At 42.1% G+C, this 26900-nt stretch overlaps 1 protein-coding gene across 3 annotated transcripts in view; it reads right to left on the bottom strand.

Moving 5' to 3' along the window:
• The window catches only part of ARHGEF28 (Rho guanine nucleotide exchange factor 28), a 129750-nt gene that overhangs the window by 68900 nt on the left and 33950 nt on the right, over window positions 1–26900 (bottom strand). For all 3 annotated transcript variants that reach the window (XM_083465146.1, XM_083465147.1, XM_083465148.1), the window contains exons 5-9: window positions 17402–17585; window positions 15418–15598; window positions 12126–12198; window positions 7202–7254; window positions 5663–5711 (exon numbers count right to left, since the gene is read on the bottom strand). In XM_083465146.1, coding sequence (XP_083321272.1) covers window positions 5663–5711; window positions 7202–7254; window positions 12126–12198; window positions 15418–15598; window positions 17402–17585 — 540 coding nt within the window. The remainder of the gene's footprint in view (window positions 1–5662; window positions 5712–7201; window positions 7255–12125; window positions 12199–15417; window positions 15599–17401; window positions 17586–26900) is intronic.

The following is a 26900-nucleotide window of genomic DNA, read 5'->3' as shown; positions in this document are numbered from 1 at the left end:
AGCATTTTCTCATGTCTCTCTGCAATCCAAAACTTGCTTTCTCGCAACCCAACTCCCCGTATTGATTATTTTATATATAGTACAGCATAAGATTCACAAACTCCACTCTAACATTCTGGATTTTAAAACAGTTTTCATTGTTTTGAAAATATAAGCATGTCAGGACTTGGAAGCTCCAGAGCCAATTCCATTAATAACTCTGAAACAGGACCAGTGTGTAAGAGGGCGAAAGATGAAATCAGAATAGCACAAATGCAGGTGTCAACATCTCCATGTGGGGAAGGGGGTATCAACATACATTGAAATAAATGTGCTACAGAAAGACTCTTGGCACAGACAGAGCAGGAGCCTGCGCTCAACAAGCCTATTTTGCTCTGCTGCTTGCCAATTGCAAACTCACTGCATTAAGATAAGCCACACACATAAAGATTCCTCTTGGCTTGCTAGCTCTGCCCTATACCCTAAAGGAAACCATGGAAATGGCCTGTTGTAAGCCCCTTTTCAGCCATCTGTTCCCAGTCTTGTTCTACAAAACAACTTTCCACACTATCTGGACTGAGGGACAGCTATCTAAGTTTGCAGTTTTAACTCCAGTTACCTGGCAGTAAGCCTCGCCGAATTCAGTGTAACCCATTTCTGAGTAGCTCTTGGTTAGAGCTGCAGCCTAAAACTCTCTTCCAAACCAAATGAGAAGTAAACAAGTATTTCATTTGTGTAAGGATGACACAGGACTTCTGTGTGGAGTGGGGACAGGGAAACCCATAACATTTTAAAACGGATTAACTGATTTACTCGAGGAAAAGGGAAGTAGATTTAGTTTTTTGTATCACGGGTAGGAAATAAAGGTAAGAAAATACAATACTGAAACCATGAGTTTCCACAAATTTCATTGCCACCCCAGAGGTTCACAAAGTGCAGCAGACCATTCTGTTGAATAGCTCAGAGTGCTGAGCGATTAAACTAGAATTACTGAGGAAACCAAAAAACTCAAAAGACACAATCCTTTAAGTTTTCTGCTGCTACCCTGGTCACACCATGAAGCATGCCAAAAATTTGGCCTCGGTGCTTTTTATCTTCTGGAGTGCAAGCTGTGGTCGGCAGAATCTCTCACCTCCTCGGTAATACAAGCCAGGGAGCTCAGCAAAATAAAAAACATCAGCTGCCAGGTCACTTGAACAATGTAACTCTGTATGCCAGGCTGCTATTATCTAAAACTATGTGCTCCCCCAGCCTTCCTTATTTTTCAGCAGATACTTCACATTAACACATTTTAAATTTTTTAAAAAATGGAAAATGAATGTTTTTCCAGGTAAAACAAACTTTTGCAACTTTGAAAATAGGTATTGTGCATACATCTTCAGCCTTAGGTTAGGACGGGAGACGGAAGTCATTTTTTCTTTTAAAAACATATTGCTCTTATTATACTGTTATTGTGCAATCTTCCACAACACCTAGTCTCAAGCACTTAGATAAAAGTTAGTAGTAAATCAAGCCACTATCCAATCTCTGGCCTCTAGATCTTCCTAGGAAAGGGCCATAGCTCAGTGGTACAGAGCATATGATCTGCATGCAGAATGTCCCACGGTCATTCCCTGGCTGGGAAAGGCTCCTGTCTGATACCACTGCTATCTGCACAGATGACACTGAGTTAGGCAGATCAATATTCTTACTCAATATAAGGCAATTTCCTATTTTCCAATACTGCAGAAATGCCATTGTGAGGTTGTCCATTGTGAATGCTACCCAACTCTCTGCAAGCTAAACTAGTTCAACAGGGGAAAGAGTTCTTGCTCAGCCACTCTGTTAGCTACATTCCCTACCCACAATCTATTACCAGGGGTAGAAATCATGGTGCCCTCCACATGTTATGGACTGCAACACTATTGACCATCGGCTATCCTGGCTGGGGTGGATGGGAGTTGTAGTCTGAAACATCTGCAGGGCACCTCACTGGCTATCTCAGTTCTAAATGGATGCAGTTCAATGTATCATCATCTCACCTCACATCTGGGCCTCAGAAAGCACACACCAAAGAAGCACTGACCATAGCTCAGTGGCAAATCATGAACTTTGCATGCAGAGGTCCCCAGGGATCAAGCCCTGCCATTTCTAAGATGCAGCTGGTGTGAAAGATTCTGAAGAGTTGCTGCAAGGAAGAACGGTAAAAGTAAAGCGCTCCTGGACAGTTAAGTCCAGTCAAAGGCGACTATGGGGTTGCAGCGCTCATCTCTGCTTTCAGGCCGAGGGAGCCGGCATTTGACCAAAGACAGCTTTCCAGGTCATGTGGCCAGCATGACTAAACACCTTCTGGTGCAACAAAACACAGTGACGGAAACCAGAGTGCACAGAAATGCTGTTTACCTTTCCACTGCAGCGGTACCTATTTATCTACTTGCACTGGTGTGCTTTTGAACTGCTGGGTTGGCAGGAGATGGGACAGAGCAACAGGAGCTCACCCCATCGCAGGGATTCGAACTGCCGACTTTCCAATCAGCAAGCCCCAGAGGCTCTGTGGTTTAGACCAAAGAGCCACACAAGTGCATGGAAGAGTAGTCAACACTGAGCAACATGACCTATCCTACACAGAACTATTCATGGCAGGAAGCAATTCCGATGAAGAGATCAATGCAATTCAATGTATAATGGAACCACAGAACAGAAAAATCTCACCTAAAGTGTGTTATAGGTAAAAGGGGAAAAAATGGAAGAAAGTTTCCTAATACATCAATTAAGAGCAATATTCACACTTTGCTCATTTCAGTGAATTAAATCAGAAACCAATGCCTTCTCTTTTCCCTCGGTCTCTGCAGAGCCCTTACGAAAAAGGCCCCACACAAGATACCGTCTTATTCTGTAGTTATGGATTTGCAACAATCATGAAGGGGTTTGCATGGAATCCTGCTGAACTGAACAAGGTTTAAGCCTTGCTCCTCTGCTGATGCATGGGAATGTAATCTTGCTGCCTTGGCTGCGAATGCCTGTTCCTTGGTGAGAAAAAGGGGATGTACAGCTGATGCAGGAATTAACTCTATTCTCCTACTCATCAGCTGGTGTCACAGGTGACATCAACAGACGGGCAAGTGGGAGCAGTTTGGACAAAATGTTCCCACAGGCCTATTTTGACTCCCTGGCGAGTCAAGGTTGGCCCATAGGCTGGATGTTGCCCACCTCTGATCTACACCGATTGGCAGTGGCTCTTCAGGGTTTCAGAAGGGGGGCATTTCCAGTCGTGCCTGGAGTTGCCAGGGATTGAATCTAGGGCCTTCTGTGTACAAAGCAGATTTTTCTACTACTGAGCTACAACTTTCCATATATGAGTAAAAGCAAAGATATGTCACTAAAACAATTGTACGTTTATAACTTGATTCTTTACAGAACATAACTTCCTGCATTGTGTAATGGCATAACAATGTGGCAACAAACTACAGGCAGTGATGTCGCTGCGACAATCAGAGATCATAAGAGCGTTCCTGTTTTGCAGAGCTAGCTCAAGATCTTTTGCTGCCTGAGGCCATTTTTTGAAAAGTTGTGTCTTATTCCAGATCCCTACATAGGAGGAAAACAACCCTTAAAATAAAGGACCTGAAGTAAAACAAAAGGGGCTTCTTGCATTTGTATAAACGAATAGTGCCCTCCTTGTATAAAGAGTTTCCTTTTGGCAGAAAAGTCTTGCTGTTGTCTGCGATGGAAGGTCATAACAGCAGACTGTTAATCCAATGGAAGAGATCTTGACAAGCTTTTCAAAAGATGCCTTCAATTCCTAATATTCTTTCTAATTCCTTCTAATCAAAAGATGTTTTGTTAAGTGAGACAGTAATGCAGAAGAAGAGGAGAGCCTTATCAGCTTTACAATTTATAACAACTTGACTTGTAATATTAATTTTATGACATAGACACAGATACTTTGTCCTATCCCTCCCTAGTTTATTTATTTCTCTTGTTCCTTTTTCTCTGGACATTCCCCTGATGCCATTATCTCTCATTTTCCTCATTCCTTTCCCCTGATTATTGTCATCTTTTCATTTCCCCCCCAGTCCTGTCGCCCGCTGTGCTCTTTGCTTGCCAAAACAATTATGCTTATTTATATAACAATGCCCAAAGAAAGAAAGAAACCCAAAACAATGCTGTTTTTTTAAAAAAACGTCAAGCTATTTGGTGTGATAATACTGCAGCATTCATCTTTTATTAAGGAACAACTCAGTTTAAAAGATGTGCGGCATATTTTCCATTACAAATAAATCATCACCATGCCCTACCCCTTTGCAACAGCTCAGTTACTTTTAAGAACTTCTACACACTGCCTTCTGCGCTGCCTGCACCAGATGAGTCCAGTGATGGAGCGTTGTTAGGAGACAACTCTTCCCCTCTGTGTCAGGCCTTACCATGGCCGGCCTGCCCATGAGGCATAGCTGTCAGCTCACAGATTTGAAAATAAGGGACCAGCAACCTCGAAAATAAGGGATCAGCAGCCAAAATAAGGGATTTTCCGAGCACAGGTATGTTCAACTTCTGAGCCCCTCCAAGCCAAAGGCAGAAAGCCCAGCCAGCAGCCAAACGAAGCCTCAAGCGGTGGATCCCACAGCCAGCAACCCAGCAAAGGGGATGCAGCAAGGGAAACCACCGTCACCTCTCCGCTGGGAAGCGCTGAGCAAAGGCGAATCCCTAGGCAACACGGCCGATTTGATCAGCACAAGGCATGAAAGCTCCACCCCCCCAGTCATTCTTAGACTCCTTATTGGGTGAGCAACGAAGCCAAGCAACACAGTTGGAGCCTCCCTCCTCCCTGGCTGGGAGGGAGGGAGGGAGAGGAGCTGCTTCCTTTGAAACCCAGGCAATTTAAGGGACATCATCAATAAGGGACAGCAGTGGGACACAGCGCTAGGATAAGGGACCTTCCCGCCAAATAAGGGACGATTGACAGCTATGCCATGAGGTGGACTGCAGCATCCGCCTTAGGTGGTAGAATCCTGAGGAGCAGTGCCCCCACCCACCCCTGCTGCCGTTGCCATGCAACCCCAGTAGGCAAGGCTTCTGCAGGCAGAGAAACCTTCCCATTCTGCCTCAGAAGGAGACACAAATTTGCAAATATATTATACCTTCAATGAATCTGATCTCTCAAAACTGAAAAATTTGTAAACGAGCATTTATGTTAATATTTGAAATGAGTCATTAATATGTTGCTTAATACGACGCTGGTCTCTTGTGACTGAGAATAGTTTAAACAAACAAAAAAAACAATGGTCTAATCTTACATGCTTAAATGTGAGTTTGCACAGAACTACTAATTAGCATCCATAAGCTCATGCTCTGTTCGAGCACCTTATTTCCCAAATGATTTCTGTCTTGCAAGCAGAGCTGAGGACAGAGCCGGCCTCCCTGCTGCCTCCACTTTGAACCAGGAAAGAAAACAATGGAGACTGGAAGTCGGAACATGAAGAGGCTCAGAGACACACCACCTTCCCCCTGGTGGTCAGCCCAGAAACATAGAGCAAGGTACTGGTCCTTTAAGGCAGCTGAAAAAAGTGGGAGAGAGACAGAGAAGGGAGACAGGTCTCTGTAGTGCAACTCCTTGTCACCAGAGAGAAATTCCTGCTCAGTGATAACCAGAAGATTATAAGGCATTGGGGTGGGGAGGGCTGAAAAAAACACAGCTGTTCCTTACCTACATCATCTTCATTTTCACTTGGCTGAATCACATGATCTCTGTAAAACTACAAAACAAATGGGAAATAGATTTTGTTCCAAGCTTGGAAAATTTCAGAATGCAATGTCTTTTTCAAAAAACACTCACTGTATTTCAAAAACGCTCATTGTTATTTTTTTTTTTAAATGTCATGCAAAACCACCCACAAAGAATAAAAGACGACCGTCTGTCTTAGTAAGCTCCTAATTTTCCCAAACAGCAAAAATCAGGGCTTCAACCATTATTCTGGGCCACTGGGAATTTTTTATTTCAAATGATGCAGGGGGCTGTCACTGGGGGAGGGGTGACATTGACCAGCTCTTTTCTTTTACAGGCATCAGAGAAAGAAAAAACACATCCAAAAGCTTTTAGGTGAACAACCTATAATTTACTTTCCAAAAGAAAACAAAATCAAAGCAGACCACAGAACATCAGAGCCATCTGTTCCCCGTGTAGTCTAATTCATTCCCCAGTGTGATTTAAAGACATGGGAGCTCTCCTATGAGCCGCTCACTCCCATGTCAGATGCAAACACATTGGCCAGAATCCAGCCCATAGTTAGGCCTGCTGGAGATATCTGTTCTGGTTAACTAGGGGCCACCATCAAATAACCATAAATGCAAGCTGTGAAGGCTGGTCCAATAGGGCAAGTCTGGTACTGCCCCACCAACCAGTCTCCCCTAAGCCAGTCCCTGCCTGCTTGCCTTCCTTTATCACAGTGTTGCCCTTGTAGAACTCAGCAAGGAAGAGGATGGAAGATGGAACTAGAATTAATTGGCTCAACCTGCCATTGGCTCTGTCTCAATCTACCGTCTGGGCTCCCTGCCTTCTGCCCCACCAGCCACCACTGAAGGCAAGGCACTCTTACAGAAAATAAAGGGCTAGAGCTGAGTGACAGAACATGTTGTTTGCAATGCAATCACCAGCAGAAAAAGGGTCACAGGTAACAGGGAAATATGTTGAGCTTCAAGACAAAGGAGTGCCGTTGAGGGGGGGTCCAACTAAATACAAAGCAGCTCCACAGAGACACGTATTCTAAGACGCATGGAATAAGATGGTTGTGTTTCATTAGTTCTCCCACAAAGCAGAGTTAACTGCATTCATCATCAGTAAGACAGCACGTTTGATTTTGGACATAGTAAATTATTGCCATCGACTTTATGTCAAAACAAGATAAATAGAAGTCTCTGCAGAACAGAGCTGCAGTCATAAAAGCCCCTAGTTCTCAGAGGCTATTCCTGCAGCATATATGCCCAACTAAAATATGACTGGTCACAATTATCGTAGCTTTGTATCCCAGGCAAAAAATAAAAATAAAATTACTTCTTCCCCCATAGCAAACCATACTGTCTGGCTGAATGTTGAAATTACTCAGGCAGCTTAGATATTTCTCTTGGAAGAAGAATAGAAAGAACTGCTGTTTGGAAGGCATAAGCCATCTTCATTTTCAATCCTGGAAGGTGCTGTAGAAGAACCTCCGTGGATTTAGCCATTCATAAAATGATAATAGAACTGTACCGTTGAATCTTCATTTTTGAAAGCTGGCTCTTCAGAAACAAAGTCCATGGGATCTGTTTAAAGAGAATCCGTTCTTCCATTAGGATTTGGTGGTCGCCAATTGCGGAAGTTGATTCCACCCCCCCAAACACAATGAAAGTGAGAAATAGAAGGATATACATAGACCTAACAATGTTCTTTTACGATATAAGCACAGCTCCCAAAGTAGCATGCCTGTGGTTGAAATACTAGACATTTCTTCAACAAGCTGTTGTGCTGTTTTAATGGGCTGATTGTAAACAAGCTCTCTTTTTTCCTTTAAAGGGGCGTGCTGTGAAAATACATGCTGAACCCTAAACTAGCCTTATGGATTAATATGTACTTGTCGAACTGCACAGACCGCCACAGGCATTTTATAATACACATGGGATCCTGATTTTATTATTGAAGGGGAAAAAAGGGAAGGCAATTTCATACATTTTAAAAGCTAACTCTTTCCCTTTGACTACAGGGAACAATTGTGACTACAGTATTATTTTGTTTCCTGGCTCCTTTTCAAAACTCTGAAGGAAGGACATACTGCACCAAATCCATATTTAATTCATTTTCCTCCAGCCACAGACAGTGCCAGCATTATGAAAGAGAGACATGAATATTCTGTGCTTAAGCACATTTTGTGTAATCTCCTGTTCACCCTACAACCTATGTGAGTAGGTAAAATAAATGGAGTTTTTAAAAATAAATGAATAAACTTCGCTGATACCTTGTTTAATGTTTGGTGGGTTTTTTTTGTAAACCACTATTTACAATCAAGCGGTATATACATTTTATTAAACAAACAAATATTTTTTCTTTTAGTCATTTTTTATTATACTTCTCTTGTTTCATGGGATGGAAATCTATCATTTTTTAACAAATACCGGTACTCTTAGCAACACTTTCAGATATTATATAAAAGCAGGCAGGGGGAGGAAGCCCAAGTGAATCATACTGCTTCTTTGCAACTTCCTATGCAATATCCAAGGAAAAATGCTGGGAATTCAAAGACCTGGAGAAGAGGGGGAAGTTCTGCCTGTAAAGCTGCTCTAAAAAATATCTGAAATGTGCTGCTTTATAAAAACAGGTGATCATTTTAGTGTTTTCATGTCTGTGTATGATTTTTCAGCCCTTGTTTGATCCACAGTAACAAAGCATTCGTACCTTTCCTTCAGAGGAATGCTACCTCCATTCTTAACACTGCTTCATTTTACATCAAATTCCTGGCCTATGTTTTTGAAACAAAACTAAATACAGAGGTACCTCAGGTTACAAATGCTTCAGGTTACAGACTCCGCTAACCCAGAAATAGTGCTTCAGGTTAAGAACTTTGCTTCAGGATTAGAACAGAAATCGTGCTCCGGCAGCGTGGCGGCAGCGGGAGGCCCCATTAGCTAAAGTGGTGCTTCAGGTTAAGAACAGTTTCAGGTTCAGAACGGACCTCCGGAACGAATTAAGTACTTAACCCGAGGTACCACTGTACTCATGATAGTGTATCCAGTTTTTCCCTACAATGTGTTTTTCTCAGAGCCAACAGCCAATAGCATCATTTCTAAAGACTAGACTTTTTATAGTGTCCCAGAACTCAAGGCACTGCAGTCACTTAGCAATCTCCTGCTACAGGAAGATTTGCATCTAACAATCATATTCTACAATGTAGAAACACCCAGCTGGCAAGCCAACAAGGGATGAATGCAGACTGCTCTGCCATCCATATCTAGTGGACAGAACACTTGTTATCTTATTCTATGCTCAGGCTTCCCTCCTAAACACTGACAGATTCAGTTTTGCTCTCCCACCTCCAGAAGCCTGAAGGTGGCAGACTAAGGCAGGATGCAAGAAAAGCACCAAAATGCTAAACTTTAATGCATAGAGAATGGTTTACTAAGTTCTTCTAAATACTTTCCTGAGGACTAAATTCTAAACCAAATTGCTATTTGTCATAGATTTCCTCTCCCTTAAAGGACTCATTTAGCAAACAGAGTGTTTTGTTAATTAAAAGTGTATGACTGGAATTTCAGCCTCACTCATTTTGGACGTGATTAAGTTATGGGAGATTCACTCTCATAATAAGGGGAAAACAATTGCTAAGCGTATTACTTCTGTGTTGTTTCTAAGAAAGAAACAACACAGAAATGGTGACCTTGAAGCCTTACAGATGTTGCTGGACAACATCCCATAATCACTAACCATGGACCATACAGGTTGCCCACCCCTGCAATGTTGTTGTCATCGTCATTGAAATTTGTATACTGCCTTTCATCTGAATATCACAGGGTGGTTCACAACATAATACAAAATGAGAACACAAAATACATAACAAAACAAAAACAAAACAAAACAATAATGCCCCCCAAACATATTTAAAAGGCCATAGAATGTTAATCAGTCAAAGGCCTGGATATAGAGAAACATATTCACTGTGAGGGGAGAGACTCCATCAGGCAAGGCCTCCTTCCACTTGCCTTGCTCTACCCTCTGCTTTTCAATGTGTATTGTATTCTTTTATGTACTGCAGCTTGCCGTTGTTTTATTGATTATAGTTTAGATATTATTAAAACTGTTGAGTGGATTTCTGTTTAGCTTTCATATGTTGATATTATTATTTTATACTATTCTAATGATTGTTGAATGTTACTTTTTTGATGGAGGTTGTCTATTTTAAAGTTATGTTTTATTATCACATTTTTGTATTGCATTCGATTGTTATAAGATGTACATTTTTTGTTTCTTCAGCTTGTATTGAGTATTGTAAGATAGAAAGGCGGTATACAAATTAAAAATGATGGTGGTGGTGGTGGTGGTGGTGCCTAAAGCTATGCAACGAAGGCGCCAGGCAAGCCTCCTTTACAACTTACACTGACTCTCTGCAATAATGCTTCATATCTCCTTTGATCCAAAATAGTTCCTTTATGAAACCAAATGAAGGACCATCTCTAGTTAGAACATTTAAAGCTGCCCTTCTGTAGACACTTAACCCAAGTAAACTTAAGTCCCACTGCAAGGCCTGCTTCTGAGTAACATGTGTTGTGTCTATATCCGCAGGCTGATCTTTATATGCCCTATAATTTTTTTCTACTGCATTAAAGGAATGTAAAGTGAAGAAGATTCCTATGCCAATGATGAAAAATGAATAACTATGAATTATTTCCCCCTCTTGGTTTCTACATTATAATATTTTGTGGATATCAGTCTACAAAAACTCTGATGTATGACAATGCGGCAAACACGCAGAATCTTGATGGAATCAGTTCTGCTTTGTGAAAATCGAGTTTCGAAGTGATAGGAGTGAATCTCACAAAATTACAAATATGCCCTCAAAATTAGAGAAGCAAAAACTTCATTAACAAAGATACCTGGAAAAGTGCTATATACGGTATATATTACACTGAAATAGCATCAGTGGAATTCTGCCCTCTTCTGGCATTTTTGAAGAATTTACAGATGGCTAGAATACAGAGTCAAAATATTTAGATCCTAACTACCTTCACACTTCAATTCAAGGGTATAACATCTACAGATTTCTGTGTAGAGCAGAGCCCATTTGCCTTATCCAAAAATCTGTCCCTTATATCCCAGCTCTGTTTGAGTGTCCCTGGTTGTCCCTCAAGTTGGTGAGCTTCATTTGACATCAACATGAAACCAAGCCTTTGGTTCAGTGGGCATCTTCTACCATCACCTTGAAACATTTGCCAAAAACGTTTATTTGCCAACAGGCTCATTTTCTGTGGTCGCTAATGCTATGTAATTTTAAATATTCATGTGGTTTTTACTGTTATGTATATATGTACAGTATGGGGGCCATTTTTTTGTGACAGTTCTCCCTAGTACAGAGTACCAGCACCTCTTCCTTTGCTGCCCGTGGCAGCCATTTTGTGCTGGAATCTACAATACTTTTAGTAATGTACAAGTACCGGCACCTCATTTTTATTTTTACCAAAAGAAAGCACTGTGTGGGTTTATATACAGTGGTATCTCGGGTTACATACGCTTCAGGTTACATACGCTTCAGGTTACAGACTCCACTAACCCAGAAATAGTACCTCGGGTTAAGAACATTGCTTCAGGATGAGAACAGAAATCGTGCTCTGGTAACGCGGCAGCAGCGGGAGGCCCCATTAGCTAAAGTGGTGCTTCAGGTTAAGAACAGTTTCAGCTTAAGTAGGGATCTCTGGAACAAATTAAGTACTTAACCCGAGGTATCACTGTATTGTTGCAAACTGCTTTGGTGGTTTTTATGAAATTGTGGTGTATGCAAGTATTTAAATAAATAAATAAATAAAGGAATCACAAAGGTGCATCAAACCCCTCACCCCTTCTCTATCAGGGGAAGGGAAGAACGTATGTGCATGAAGTTCTCTCTCCATACATACGGGAGATTCAGTTCCACAAATGCAGCATGAGAAATGCAATTTTTGGTTTGAGAAGAGAGCAGCCAATCTAAGCCAAACTGCCAGAGATTCTCCTCCCCCTCTCTGTCCCACAGCTTTTTTTGCTCATATACTAGGATGATCTGCGCTCAGACACCTATGTTGGTCCCATCTACTGGGACTGGGTCATAGTTAACAAATCTTATCAGTTATATCACAGCGTTCAATGCCTGGTCAGCTTCAGGAAGCTTACTTTTCTCAATAGAACGTATATTTTAATGACTTTTTAAATCTTTTCTATACACAAAGTGCTTTATAACGCTGTTCTCCTTTCTTCCTTGTAACCATCCTGCAGTCAAATTATTAAAGGCTATTCAGCTCAACAGCAAGCACCTTGACATTTACTCATGAGATTGCCTTCACCCCACATTGCCTATGTACTGAACAGTTTTCTGGCTGCACATGAAACAAAAATTATTTCAATGTATTTTACACACCTAATTCGTGAAAATGCCACAGTAAGGACAGAAAACCCGTACCTTCTTCAGAAGCTGTAGAATTGCAAGGCATCTGAACTCTTTTCAAGGTCTCAGCTTGCTTTGGAGGAAGATTCTTCAAAATAAAATAAAATCATCTTGTTATTTATTTATTTAGACATGCACATCCCACCTTTAATCCGAAGACCTCAGGATGGGTAACAACAAAATGTCAGTAAGATACCATAAAATCTTAAAAGCACAGGAAACAAAACAAAACCAAATATATTGTGTGCATGCATACTATATACATTTTAGATAAAACAAACTGTATCTCCAATATCACATACGCAAAGCAAACTTGGAGAATAATACTTTTAACATGCTCCAGAAGGTCATGGCCATGGTCTGAAGGCCCAGGGTACAGCAACCTCACTGAAGTTAAGAGCAAAAAGAACTTACACAGGAAGCTGCCCTTTACAGAGTCAGACTGACAGTCCGCCTAGTATTGACTACACTGATTGGCAGTGCATCTCCAGGGCTCCAGACAGGAAATCCTTCCTAGCCCTACTGGAAGATGCCAGGAACTGAACGTGGAACCTTCTGCATGAAAAGCAGATCCTCTGACACTGAGCTATAGCCATTCACCTGTGGCCAAATGTCATGTTATGAGAACTGCATGTAATGACAGCCAGACTGCAATACAGTGGTACCTCGGGTTAAGTACTTAATTCGTTCCGTAGGTCCGTACTTAACCTGAAACTCTTCTTAACCTGAAGCACCACTTTAGCTAATGGGGCCTCCTGCTGCCGCCGCACTGCGGAGCCCGATTTCTGTTCTTATCCTGAAGCAAAGTTCTTAACCTGAAGCACTATTTCTGGCTTAGTGGAGTGTGTAACCTGAAGCGTATGTAACCTGAAGCATATGTAACCCGAGGTACCACTGTAGTTAAAAAGACAAGCTATGTCAATATGATTCCAGCTCCTATTTTGATATACTTCAAATTTAAATATATGAATAAATAAGTATCTTAAAACATCCCCCCAAAGAATGCATGTAGTAATTTTACAAGGATGCTGCAAATTTTGTTAGTTCTCTATGGCTTCCCCAGGAGCTCCACAAATTAATTAACCCATTCATATCATAGGAATGGATATGAATTTAATCAGTTAAGAAGTTTGTACAATAGCAGTATTGGCCCTTGTCCATTTGCCAGCAAAAGGCCATTAGTCTCTCCATCCTTGAGGGATGGAAAGTTAATGCCTTTGGAAGGCAGCATTGCCTTTTGGCTGGAAAGACTGGACTCTTCATCAGGATTTCTGTGCAAATCTGTTTATTTACAAGTTGAGGAGGAAAAAGGATGAAAGCACAACTGGCGCTCTATTCAAAACCGAGGGAAGCAGCCACCCATAGTTACATATAAAGCCCTGAAAACAGCCTCTCTCTCTTTGAAGCCTTTCCAGGCATCTTCACTCCGAGGAGCAAAAAGGAGAAAGTGTGTTGCCCCAGATCTTGCTTACTTAAAAGGAGGCCTCATTTGGCATAGTTCAGGGGATGTCTGGGCCACTCATCACATTACTCTTATTTTTAAAAAATGGTAATGTTTGGGAAGATGGGAGAAACTTAATTTGGGAATGCTAAAAATGTGCTTTATTTGAGACACGTACTTTGCTGGAAGTCAGGGTAGATTCAGATCGCTTGGATCTGGTACACTCCTCCCTCTGAGATTGCCTATGGCAACGAAGAGGTGACACATACAATCAATCAATCAATAAAATGGCATTGTTCTCCAAATATCTCTGATATGGCCAGTGTTCAAGGGTGAACTGTATTCCAGCAATACCTGGAGATCTACAATTTCCCCATTCATGTCCTATCCTCTTTGCCTATTCTATCCCAAAACCATTTTCACCCGATTCTCCTGCCAGCTTTTTCTCAGGGGCACTCTTAAACTTAGGCAGCCAAATGAGTGTTTATTTACCATCTCTCTCTTCCAAATTCTGAGCAGCCTTTGCTGCTTGTCTGCCCAGGACATCCTGTTTATTCTTTGTACTATGGACTCAGTCAGACATTTCCTACTAATTTTCTTGAACTGTATTGTAGAAGTCATATTGCTGGCTTGGGCATAGTGCAGCTCTTTTTCTTAAAATATGCATGCTACACAAAGTACTTTATCCACTTTGCCTACATGAGGGGCAAGAGTGCTTTATTTAATTTGCATACCAACTTCTCAGCCTTCCATTAGCAACATTTTCAGCTATGCTGCAATTATACTCTCTGTCAATAGCTGTTTCAATATTTACCACAGTACCCAAGAAAAATTCTGCATCTAGCCTATTTTCATAGAACTGTTTATTATGAAATGTTTATTGCTTTTCATTTATCTTCCAATTGGAAAGATCTGTGCCAGTGTAGATAGATATGGTAGTCCAGAGAAAATCAGGCTCTCAACTGGAATCAATAGGATTTATACCTAAGTATCACCTACTTCTCTGGGAATTAATTTTCTATGGCTTTTACGCAATAGATTAATCATGAGTGATCTTTAGAACCCTGGCCATTGCGTTCAGCCTCCACACATACATGTCTGTAACTTAACTAGTTAACACATCTCATGGCCCAAGTCAACAAGTAGGGTTTCCCCTCATCTAAGGGACAAGAGGAAGGGAGAACACACAGTTAAGTCACTGTACCTGACTACAACAGAAATCTCATCTACAGTATTCTGATTTGAGGATACATTGCAATCATTTTAGGATACAATTTTCTGAACAGCCGCAAAAAAAAAACAACCCACGAAATCACAGAGGCCAATTGTTTTTAATGTATTTTATATGACAATTAAAATGTTGCAAAGGTAAGTAAGCAATGGGCTACAGTCTCGTGAATTACCATTTGTTTACTTGCCTAGGATGTGTCGCAAAAACCTCTCAATGAGCATCTATGTAACAAGCTATGAAATGCTTGCTTGTTATTGCTTTCCCTCTCCCAGCTTTGCATGGAGAAGGAGTGGAGACTGACAAACATCCAACATTATGCTCTCTCTTCCCTCTGCAATAAGTGCTACTGGCAGTTTAAGGCCAAAAAAGTCAACGAATTTTCCAGGAAGTCTAACATAACAGCTGGTATGGAAGTCTCCACCGCTGTTGTCTCTGGGTCAAAGAAGAAACCAGCAAGGAATCTGTCTCTTTGCCTAGTTCCCTGCAGCACTCTGTGCAAAAAAATCACAGGAGCTAATTCCTACCACTCCGTTACCTAAGGAAGAGCAATTCAACTACCGTATGTGAATAAACAAATCTTTAAAAATTCTGCGAGAAGAAAATACACTTCTCTGTACTGCTGTTTTGGCACTTACCTTGTGCAGAAAAGCTCTATCCCATAAATATTTCCTGAAGAGCTGAACATCAGATTCTAGCAAATGGTCTGACGCGCGATTAAGTGTCAGTGTCAGAGTTCCTGATGAATGAGCAAATTGTAGGATTGCAGTCTCACCAAGCTCCACTTTAGAAATCTCAGATGGATGGCTGGGCTGCCTCCTGAAAACAACACATTCAGTAGATTAAAAGAAGAGTGCAAAGCTCAGGAAGCATGTAATGCAAAAGGCACGAAACTCCTCACTCTCCGTGGCTTCCACCTTTTCAGTGCCTAACCTATTCATGGCAAAAAAAATCTCAGGCCAAAATAGAATTAAGGAACCACAGCGAGCACTGTTTTACCAGGAAACCTTTCCCCATGAACCCACAAACTGACCTTTACCCTAACAGAATAAAATAATAGGAGGTTTGACGCCTGGTTTTCTCTATTATTTGTGAGAAGACGCAGCTCACTTTCACATGAACATTGCCATTTACAGCAATCAAGCTGAACTGGCAGTCAGGAGGCTTATTAGCATATTGCAGTGCGCAACAGAGAGTCTCGGGGGAATACAGCATTGTTTGAATGTTCCAAACAAGTGAGACATTCATAACAACATGTGTGATAACAGAATTAAGTCATTTCTCATGCAAATAAAAGTATGGATAACGTCTCATACAAACTGTGTACTGCGCAAAGCCAGAAATAAAAGAGAAATGTTGTTGAAGCGGGGGGGGGGGAGCAACTAAATTACTTTTCTTGTTTTTGTACGTGTGTGTTTTGTATATATTTCCTAACAGTGTCATGTGACGATTTACCAATGGACAGAGGCAAATATGTGGCAGACCAAATCAGCAGCAATACATTGCGTGGAGCCTAAAAACTATTCTGTCCCAATGTCTTTTGTGAACAGCTGAGAGGATTGGATAGAAATGGAAGGAGGCAACATAAAGTGACCAAAAGCGCTGCGTAATAACTGAGTAGTCAGTAGGGTGAGATTGTGAGACAGGCTAGCAAACATCATGCTAATCTGCTGCAATAAAATGAAAGGGTCTTAATAGCACCTTAAAAGCTAAGAAATGTCAAATCGGCATAACCATTTATAGACTAGAGTCTACTTCAGGCATAGGCAAACTCCAGCCCTACAGATGTTTGGGACTACAATTCCCATCATCCCTAGCTAACAGGGCCAGTGGTCAGGGATGATGGGAATTGTAGTCCCAAACATCTGGAGGGCCGGAGTTTGCCTATGCCTGGTCTGCTTCATCAGATGCTAAGAGCTGATAATGCAATTTAAAAATCCAATCCATTTATCCATGTATCATGGTGAGAAAGTGTCCATAAGAAAACTCTAACATGTGAAAATAAATGCAGTGCAAATCAAGCACATTTGCTAGGGGATTAACCTAAAATTAACCTCATCTGCCTCTCCCTTGATGCCCCCTTTGTCTGCCCTGTTTCCAAATGTCAATAGGATGGGATCGCCCCCCTTCTCATTTGTATACTTGTTTCAACCAATCCAAGGTATTGGTTGAACGTGAAAGAAGCATACACATGATAAAGGTAAAGGTAAAGGGACCCCTGACCATTAGGTCCAGTCGTGGCCGACTCTGGGGTTGTGGCGCTCATCTCGCTTTACTGGCCGAGGGAGCTGGTGTACAGCTTCTGAATCATGTGGCCAGCATGACTAAGCCGCTTCTGGCGAACCAGAGCAGTGCACGGAAACGCCTTTTACCTTCCCACCTTACCTAACCTATTTATCTACTTGCACTTTGACATGCTTTTGAACTGCTAGGTTGGCAGGAGCAGGGACCGAGCAACGGGAGCTCACCCAGTCGCGGGGATTCAAACTGCCAACCTTCTGATCGGCAAGTCCTAGGCTCTGTGGTTTAACCCACAGTGCCACAAGCGTCCCTATACACATGATAGAAGCTGTTAAATCTGGCCCATAGCATTAAAAACTCATATGAAGGCATACCACTTACCTGGAAATGAGTTCAACAAGCCTCAAGTGCCCATTCTGTAAAGCCAAGTCCAAAGGTGTGAACCCATCTTCATTAGGTAGAGTGATTGCAACTGTCCCACCTGGCTGGCATAACAGGAACTGGGAAAGTTTAATCAGCCCCAGTCTCATTGCGAGATGAAGAAGTGTTTCTTTGCATTTAGATTCTAAAATTTAAAAATGCACATGAATGCATAAGAAATCAACTCAGGTTTTTTTAAAAAATTGATCATATGCATGTTTCAATCGAACAACAAGCATCTACTAATACCCAGAGTAGTTATAAAAATAAAATTCCACATATACAGAATCTCCATGCTCTGTTGTATTCCTATTTTGCTGGGACACTTGAGAACATCACTGAGTACAGCCACCGCCTTTCCATCCCCTTTCCACTTTTTCTTTAAAAAATTGCCAAGTGTGTAAACCTGAATGCAGGTAAGTTACAGGTAAATGCACAAAAACAGCAGGTTTACTGTACTGAAACTGCAGTTGCAAATACATTAAATTTAAACATTACTTTCCAAACTCAGAGACTAATCCCTATGAGAGAGCTTGTATACCTTGTTGCACTTGAATGGCAACTTTACAAAGATTTGTATCCAGTTGTGTCTACACAACCATAGAAGACTCTTTCCTCCAACAGAGACATCAATGGGCAGAAGGATGAGGGATGTGATTTTCACGATCACCCCTTTCTGCTGTAGCTCCATCCCAACTGTTCTGTGGAGTTTCCCAAGCTACCAGAGTAGATTTTGGGAGGGTGCAGTGGACGCTTCATCCCCACCCTAAAAAAAAATGGCTTCTCCTACTTCCATTCACAGAAACCTCCACTGGACTAAAGAGCCTTCTGTGAACAGAGGGACACAACTGGATACCGCCTAGAGGTTTTTGGCACATGTACACAAATCAGGAAGATGCTGCAACCCAATCAGCACACCTGAGGCAGGCTCTGCACCAACCCAAATCACAATTGCAGAGTTAGGTATGCACATTACATCATACTGTAAAAAAAAATGCCTAAGAGAAAATAAGTTAATAACGGCCAATGAGAGGGGCGGGGGGAACATAACATCACAGGCAAGCATGCAATTGTGCCCATTCTTCATTCTTCCAAGATTCCCACTCACTTCAGTGGGTGTATGGGGCCACAATAACTCTAGGATGAGATCTTTAACTAGGGTCGGTTATAAATTATACTGCATTGGTTGAGAATGCTTCCTTTTTCCTCTTCATAAGAGCTCATTATATTCATTGTTTGCTCTTTATACAGAACAAAGGGGCCACTTATTTATTAAAATAAAAACACCCATGTCAACATTAGCTGGCAACTCGGTGCTGTTTTCCCTAATGCTTCCTATCCCAGCCTCTAACCAAATTAGTTTGGTGGGCTGTCCTTGTTCTGCATGTAAGTAATCTGACACTTTAACTTGTCCAATGAGCCCTTCCTCAGTCTCTAAGGCTCTGTTCTTGCATCTTTCTTGGCTCTTGCATTCATGAGGCTTCTGCACTGTTTACAATGCTAAATCAGGGTTGCCCAACTGGTGGTGTACAACGAATAGTGGACCATATGCTTCTTTTCATTCTGCTCTGTCTGCCTGTGTCCTTTTAGCCTTCCACTTGCAAGCATGGCCTGAGGCCCAGGAAGCTGAATGGGAAGCATAGAGGCTCGCACAATAGACTTGTGTCAGAGCAATGAAATTCCACTAGGGCTAGATGCTGAACTTCACCCCAAGCTCCCACACTGAAGCCAGGAACAGGCTAACGGGATAGGTCTTTGTGGATTTAGAATGCAGAATAACTTCAAAATGGGGAAAACCAACCGCAAAGGCACCCCTTTGAGTTAAGCACCCCACTATCAGTCTTTCCTGGCAGAGGTGTACCATATCAACTTAGACATGAGACAGTTACCATTGGTCATTGCTGATTCATGTACAGTGGTGCCTCGCAAGACGAAATTAATTCGTTCGGCGAGTTTTTTCGTCTAGCGAATTTTTCGTCTTGCGAAGCACGGTGTCGGAAAAGTTTTGGAAAAGCTTCAAAAATCACCCAAAACCTCAAAAAAGGCTACCACACCGCGTTCTATGAGTTGCTCCTCGAAGTCAAGTCGCAACTGTATTAACGGTGTTAAGAAAAAGGAAACAAACTTGCAAGACGTTTTCGTCTTGCGAAGCAAGCCCATAGGGAAATTCGTCTTGCGAAGCAGCTCAAAAACCGCAAAACCCTTTTGTCTAGCGAGTTTTTCGTCTTGTGAGGCATTTGTCTTGCGGGGCACCACTGTATTAGCTTTGCAGGATTTTGGTGGTTAATACTGCAAACATAACAATCTCAAAAGCAAGGTGCAATGTAACATATTCCTTTGTTTAATTTTGACTGCAGATATGTACTGTGCTTTCCTAGGTACAGCAATATTTAAATGTCCATGTCTCCTAGCTATGTTATGGGGCAGTTCCTCAGTTATTATAAGAAAATATAGGTATCTAGTAAAACTGCACATGAATTTCCCTCCCAATTATATAGCTTAGTAATCAAAGCTTCTATGATAAATAATGAGGTTTTGCAAGCTGACCTTGTAACCAGTGTGACAGGCATGTGCTAATATTAACAGTAACAGTGACGTTACATACACAATACATGGGAAATGAAAGGGCAAATTTTATTCTTATCCATGCACACCGTTCAACACTCTCTCTTTGGCACTGTGCCACTGCCTTTTCAACTATATTGTATTATGCCATTGTAAAGCAAGCCAGATAAAAGCTGCAGTCAAATAAGGTTAGGTCTAGCATATGGGTCTTTTCATGTGTATTCCATGGACATAATACAAATCATCAATCAAACCTGGTTTTCCAACCAAACAGAACCTACTCTCAACTTTTATGAAAGAAAACTGCATATCTAAACGAACATCCAGAAAGTTAACATAACACAAATTCATTGTTTTACATTACAGGCATACCCGCAATTTCTCCAAGGTATGAGTGTATTCATTTCTATATTGCATCCATTCCAGCCATGTATTCTGCAATACCAAGAAGGAATCACAGTTTACACCTGGTTTCATCGCCATATCCCCCACTCAGGAAACTGGGGAACACACTGTTGGTTTACAGACTCCTGTCTTGAAAGGCCTTTGGTCAGACTGTTCCTTTCAGGGTGACTTTAAGCTAGCTAGAGCAGTGGTTCCCAATTAGATAAGTACTGCAAACCCCTTGTTTTTCAAAAGCCAAGCCAGTGGACTGCGACTTTTGAAAAAAATGATATCTCTGTGGTAGTGTTTGTTAAGTGAATGGTGCCACAGACACCCTGGGTGGGTTACATGGGTTACCCCCTTAGGGTCCACAGACCACCAATTGGGAAGTAGTGACCTAGAAACTATTGCAAATTTCAGGACAGAAGTATAGCAGGCCAAGTCCCCTTGATCAATAAGTTTCCAGGCACCTGCAAAGTACATTTTCATCAAAACTATAAGAGATCCAGTGAAAAGTTACAGCAAAACAAGGCAGCAGTTTGGAGCTGGCGGTGAGAAAAAGTAAAAAAGTAAAAACATAAATAATCGTTTTGGAAAGCTGGAGGGTTCCCCATTTCAAAGAACTGTTTCTCATCAAACAGTTCCTTGGGAAAATAAAACCAGCCACTTCTTATTATAGAGGGCTGGAGACACTGCAAGGCAATGTGCAGCCAGGCAAGGCTCTAGTAGCTAGACGTTGCTTTGCATCATTTCTCAAGCCTGTAGCCAAAATATACAATTCAAGTGATAATATCAGCTCTAAAACCAGTCTGTTTAACTCATTACACAAATCTTTCTATTCTTTCTTGCACCTGAATCCTTTCCCCTGCCCAACACAATTGAAAACCAAACAAATATTTCTCCTGACAGAAGTGACTAAGATTTCCCTGGATGATTGTAGCTCATTCATTTCCAGGAAGGAAGCTGAAAACTCTGGATGTGTCTTGGAGGGAAGACAAGACATCACAGCAGGCTGACAGCTCCCAGTTGTTCCAGGCTTAAATCTTTCCTTCAGACTGTGTTGACAGGCTGTACTCATCCAATAACACATTTTTAATCTGGACATTATTTAACCCACAGATTCTACAGGCACCCAACCTGCTACTGAGACGGTGCTGTTTGTTGTTGGCTGACTTTCCTCATTGCTCGCAGTAAACAGGTCGTCTGAATGGTTTGCTATGAGAACAGGTTATAAGTTTACATGCCAGCACTAAGTCCTTTTATTTTGAAAGGTTTATGTTGGTAGTCAAAATGGCAGAAGTGCATCTGGTGAGAGGTTTAGGGACCTATGTGGGCAACCTAATGCCCAGTCTCCTTTTACAGGCCCTGCACAAACCTCCTGAAGCGGTCCCATTCTTCCATTACACCCCTTCCTCCCTTCTGGGTCAATTATCCCCCATTTATCTTGGCTTTTAAAACTGTTTCAAAGAAATTGGGAGTAGTGTTTTATTAGAGAGAGAAAATAAAAATAAAACCCTTTTTCCTGTCAGTATGGCTTGGGGAAAGGGGGAATTTCTCCCTACACATGCATGTGTCTCTGTGCATAGCACACTGAAGTCAGAAAGGAATTCATTTCACTTGCTTTCTAGGATAGCAGCTGCACTGGTCTGCCCAGGGGCAGCCCATGCATTAGGCAAGATAAGAGCCATTGCAGATCTGACCTCCTCCACACACCCGCCAATGTGCTGTTGCCAGCCCCACCCATGGCACCAACACAGCCCCACTGCACTCACTGCTATACCCTTGTTGGTGGTGGTGCTGCTGCTATTGAATTGTGGCAGCAGCATAGGCACGGGTCATGGTACAGTCGCAGTGGCATGACTGGAAGCAGCGGGGGTTCAATGATGAGGACAGGGAGTGAGGGACCACGATCTGCCAAGGGGTGCTGGGGGAGGAAGGGGGGAGTCGGGGCATTTTGCCTACAACAGCAAAGCATCTTGGGTTGGCCCTGGGCCTGTCATATGAAAAAGATCATCTGTATACTTATTTGAGAGTAATCCCATCAAGCCCAATGGAACTTACTTATGAAAAATCATAGAGTCATAGAATTGGTAAAGTTAGAAGGGACCCTGAGGATCATCTGGTCCAACCCCCTGCAGCTGTCCCATATGGGAACCAAACCTGAAACCTTGGCATTATCAGCACCATGCTCTAACCAACTGAGCTTTCCAGGTAGACCTGGATAAAACTGCCTAAAATGGGGATTCTGAGCTGAGGTAGCCATGTTGAAAATTGAAGGAGGGCAGTCTATGTTCCAAATTAGTTCATTCATCGCAAACCGGGTTCTACCCATCATTGGCTCTGGCCCCACTCACTACCAGCATATAACCCTGATAAGATTATCCCAGATATATGGCTCATGATAGAAAAACAGCTGGCCGCCCCTGTTTAGGATGACACGTTTGCCAAGAACAAGGGCGGGGGGATAACAATCCACTATAAGCAGCATGGCCTTTTATAAAGATAAACATTTGGAAGATGAAAGCCTTTATTTACACGAAAGGGACGACGTAGAGTATATATTATCCACGCTTCCTCACACCCTCTATTTATTTGAGCCAACTCACATTCTTTTTTCCAGTTTCTGAGTGCAGAAGTAATGCTGATTAGAACATCAAAGTATTTGTGCCAAAATAATTACTTTTGAGCAGCTAGTAATTAAACCTAAGAAAACATGTCAACAGCCTTGTCTCGTTGGAGCCATTAATTTAGTACTAATCCGCGATGAACAACAGAAGTTGGCACTCAGATCTCATAGCTATGAACTTAGCAGATGCTCTTCGCCAGGCTCCTTCCATGGACCTGAATCTAAATTGGCCACCAGCATCATATGTTGCCTCTGAGTCATGAAGGATGCAACTGCCATGTATGTGGTCTTCCTAGATCATACGAACCCAGGCAGCTAACCACAAAACAGCAGATCTGGCAGGCTGGTATGTCACATATATACCTGAGGCCATCTTCAATCTGCTCTTAATCCCCCGTCCCAAGAATTTTTATAAGAGTGCTTTAACACTGGGAAGATTTCCACTGATGTGCCTGGCTTGGTTGGGCCATGTCTGAATAATCCACAGCAACTGCAAATCGCATTTACTACTATTTCTGCCACTCTCGTTTCCTATTTTGCACTTCACAGTCCTACATTATACCTATAAACTGTAACTGGGAGTGGTGGACCAGAAATTGTAGTTATTCTGTGATTTTTCACACGCATGGTTCTAATGTTGCAATACAGTTCTCTGCTCAAAAAATGCACCCAAACATGTATTTTAGGATAAAATGCATACAAATAATGCATATTGGGGGGCGGGGGAGAGAGACTAACGACCTTCTTTAAAACAACAGCTTGGTGCTGAAACAAGAACAAATGGATGAACATATTCAAACCTGACACAGACCAGAAATGACCCATCTGTCCATATGCTAGAGAACGTGGGGTAGTGCTTAGCAGAAAGGGGAGAAGAGTGCAGCTGGAGGTCAGGGATTTTGCAGGGGAGAGAAATAAAAAGATAGGCAACAGAGACAGCATATAAGGAGATTCTTCCACCATTCACTGATGTCGGCGGGCATTGTGTGCATAGAAGCTGCAGGATCTGGTTTCTTATTTAACGAAGCATGGTGGAAGTAAGCCAGATTTCAAAACTTGGACTAAAAACTTGTTGTTATTACATTAGAACAATTAAACTACAACAGACTGGGTATGGAGAAACTGGAAGAGCCCCACAGAACCCAACGATAAACACACTCGGCAATGATTTGCCGGCAGCGTGCTTTAAGAAGAAATCATTATGCTGCATTAGTGAAAAACAGGAAGTCAATCGAATTTCTGGCAGAAAATTAAATAAGAGGCAGCATTTCCTACTTACATTTTTAGTTAGAGTCTATAATTAATTTTAGTATGCATTAAAACTCAGCAAAAATCTAATTTTGAAATATTATAAATTCCTATCAAGCATGAATCAACATCCTAGGATAGAGGAAACAGCAAATGCTTATCTACTTGAATAGCAAGCAGTTGCAGCCACCCAAATAATCTTAATGTAGAGCCAGCTGACATTGCTACAGTCCGCAGTAACTACTTTGCAGCAAAGTTACTGAAGTATGACGATTAAGTAAGATTAGTTGTGCTTAAGAGTGTGGGGCCTAATGAAGAACACTTATATGCTACAAGAACAGATGTGGGGAACCTTTGGCCCTCCAGATGTTGCTGAACTACACATCCCACCTTGGGCTGATGAGAGCTGCAGCAACATCTGGAGGACAAAAGGTTGCCCTGCCCAGCCCCAGCGGTTTTGCCTCCTCCACCACAACCACAGATACCACCGTGTGACCACAGTCTCTCCATGGGACTCCAATGACAACAAGTTCAGACAGCCACTTTTCTTAAAGCAGAAATAGTTCGCTACATTTATCGACTTCTGAAATGAATAAGGCATTTTCTAAACATGAGGAAAAATTAAGCAGTGTTTTCTATTATTTTTATTTAAAAAAAACCAGCCTTCTAATACCTTTTAACACTTTTATTAAATTTTTACCCTTATCGTACTCAGATAGCTCCGTCAGCAGAGCCTGGGACTCAGAGTCATGGTTTCAAGCCCCATGTTGAGCAAAAGATTTCTACATTGCAAGTGTTGGTCTAGATGACCCCCAAGTCATCTTGGGTCCCTTCCAAGTCTACAACTCTGTGATTCCACGCAACATTCATAACTGAGGAAAAGAAATCACACAATCTAGTACGCTCACCTTCCATTTGCATCTACTCTCTGCGGCAAACATTCCTTACAATGAATAACAAATGGCCTCTTCCTATAAGCAGTGAGGATTTTAAAGGTTATAGCTAATACTTTAAATTGGGCCTGGAAACAGACTAGGAACCAGTGCCCAACTATTCCCTTTGTACTTTGGATGGAGAACTCAGCAGGAACAAAAGTCGTGGTTGTATTATTACTGCTCCTTTACATTGTTTAACAAAACAATGGGTGTGCATTTCATAGAAGGGCAGGGGTGTGTCCTACTTGCTAGGTCCATCCAACCATGACACCATAACTTTCCTGGCCTGGCCATCAATAGGTGTCCCATTTTAATCCTATTCAATGTCCCATGACCAAAATAAAACCACGCAGTATCCTCACTGTCTCCATGACAGGATTGCCTGGCCCTGAGCAGGACTCAGAGGGTAAAAGGGACGCCATGCTCTCCTTTCAAGGGAACTTGTTGCTATTTTGCTGGCGTGGTGCCTGAAACGAAGACAAACACACACCCAGAGTTCATTGTAGTCTACCATGCCACTGTACATAAAAATATTGGCTTCAAATGACTTTCCATAACAGAGGCACAGCATATGCAGAAGGAGGCAGAGCCTCTTGGTTCAGTAAGCTTCAAAAAATATTATGGACTTCAATAAGTGCCCCAGGGGTGAGGAACCATTTTGAGCCCAATAGTGGGTCAACATTTTGGAGGGAAGGAGAACAGATGCCAATGATGCATGGATCAAGAGACAAAATTGAGTGAAGGAACACAAGTGACACTTACTTTTTCAGAGGTTGCTACACATACTTTGACAAACCTAGACAGCATCTTAAAAAGCAGAGACAACACCTTGCTGACAAAGGTCCGTATAGTTAAAGCTATGGTTTTCCCACTAGTGATGTATGGAAGTGAGAGCTGGACCATAAAGAAGGCTGATCACCAAAGAATTGATGCTTTTGAATTATGGTGCTGGAGGAGACTCTTGAGAGTCCCATGGACTGCAAGAAGATCAAGCCTATCCATTCTTCAGGAAATCAGCCCTGGGTGCTCACTGGAAGTACACATCATGAAGATGAGGCTCCAATACTTTGGCCACCTCATGAGAAGAGAAGACTCCCTGGAAAAGACCCTGATGTTGGGAAAGATGGAGGGCACAAGGAGAAGGGGACAACAGAGGATGAGATGGTTGGACAGTGTTCAGCATGAGTTTGACCAAACTGCGGGAGGAAGTGGAAGACAGGAGTGCCTGGTGTGTGACCATGGGGTCATGAAATCACGAAGAGTCGGACACGACTAAACAACTAAACAACAACACACATACTTTCACATGCCGATCGGGCATCACCATGGTACGAAAGAGGCATTATCACAGGCCACAAAATACCCTAGCCAGGCAAAAGCACTTGAGGATGTTGGTGAGGCATGAGGCCTGGGGCAGGCTCAAGGGCCAGAAAGACAGGCCTGGAGGGGTTTGGGTTTTTTTCCCCGTAGGCTTGCGGGCTTGTTAGTTGACCTAATCTTTTAACACTCCCACTCACACAGGGGGGAAAACTCCACCAACACTGCTTTTCATGAAAAACATGCCAGTCTAGTTTTACAGAGCTTCCATTGAAAACCTTAAGGGCTTTCCCGCACATAAGGAGTCAAAGCAAGCCCCACCAATCACTTTTCTCTTTCCCCACTTGACAGGCCCACAAATCCCCACAAATACAGATACTTAAGG

Source organism: Podarcis liolepis, assembly GCF_965112155.1.
Source record: "Podarcis liolepis genome assembly, chromosome: 11".
In the NCBI taxonomy this organism is placed as follows: Eukaryota; Metazoa; Chordata; class Lepidosauria; order Squamata; family Lacertidae; genus Podarcis; species Podarcis liolepis.
The sequence above is the reverse complement of the archived record's forward strand: the minus strand, read 5'-3'. Positions and strand labels throughout refer to the sequence as shown.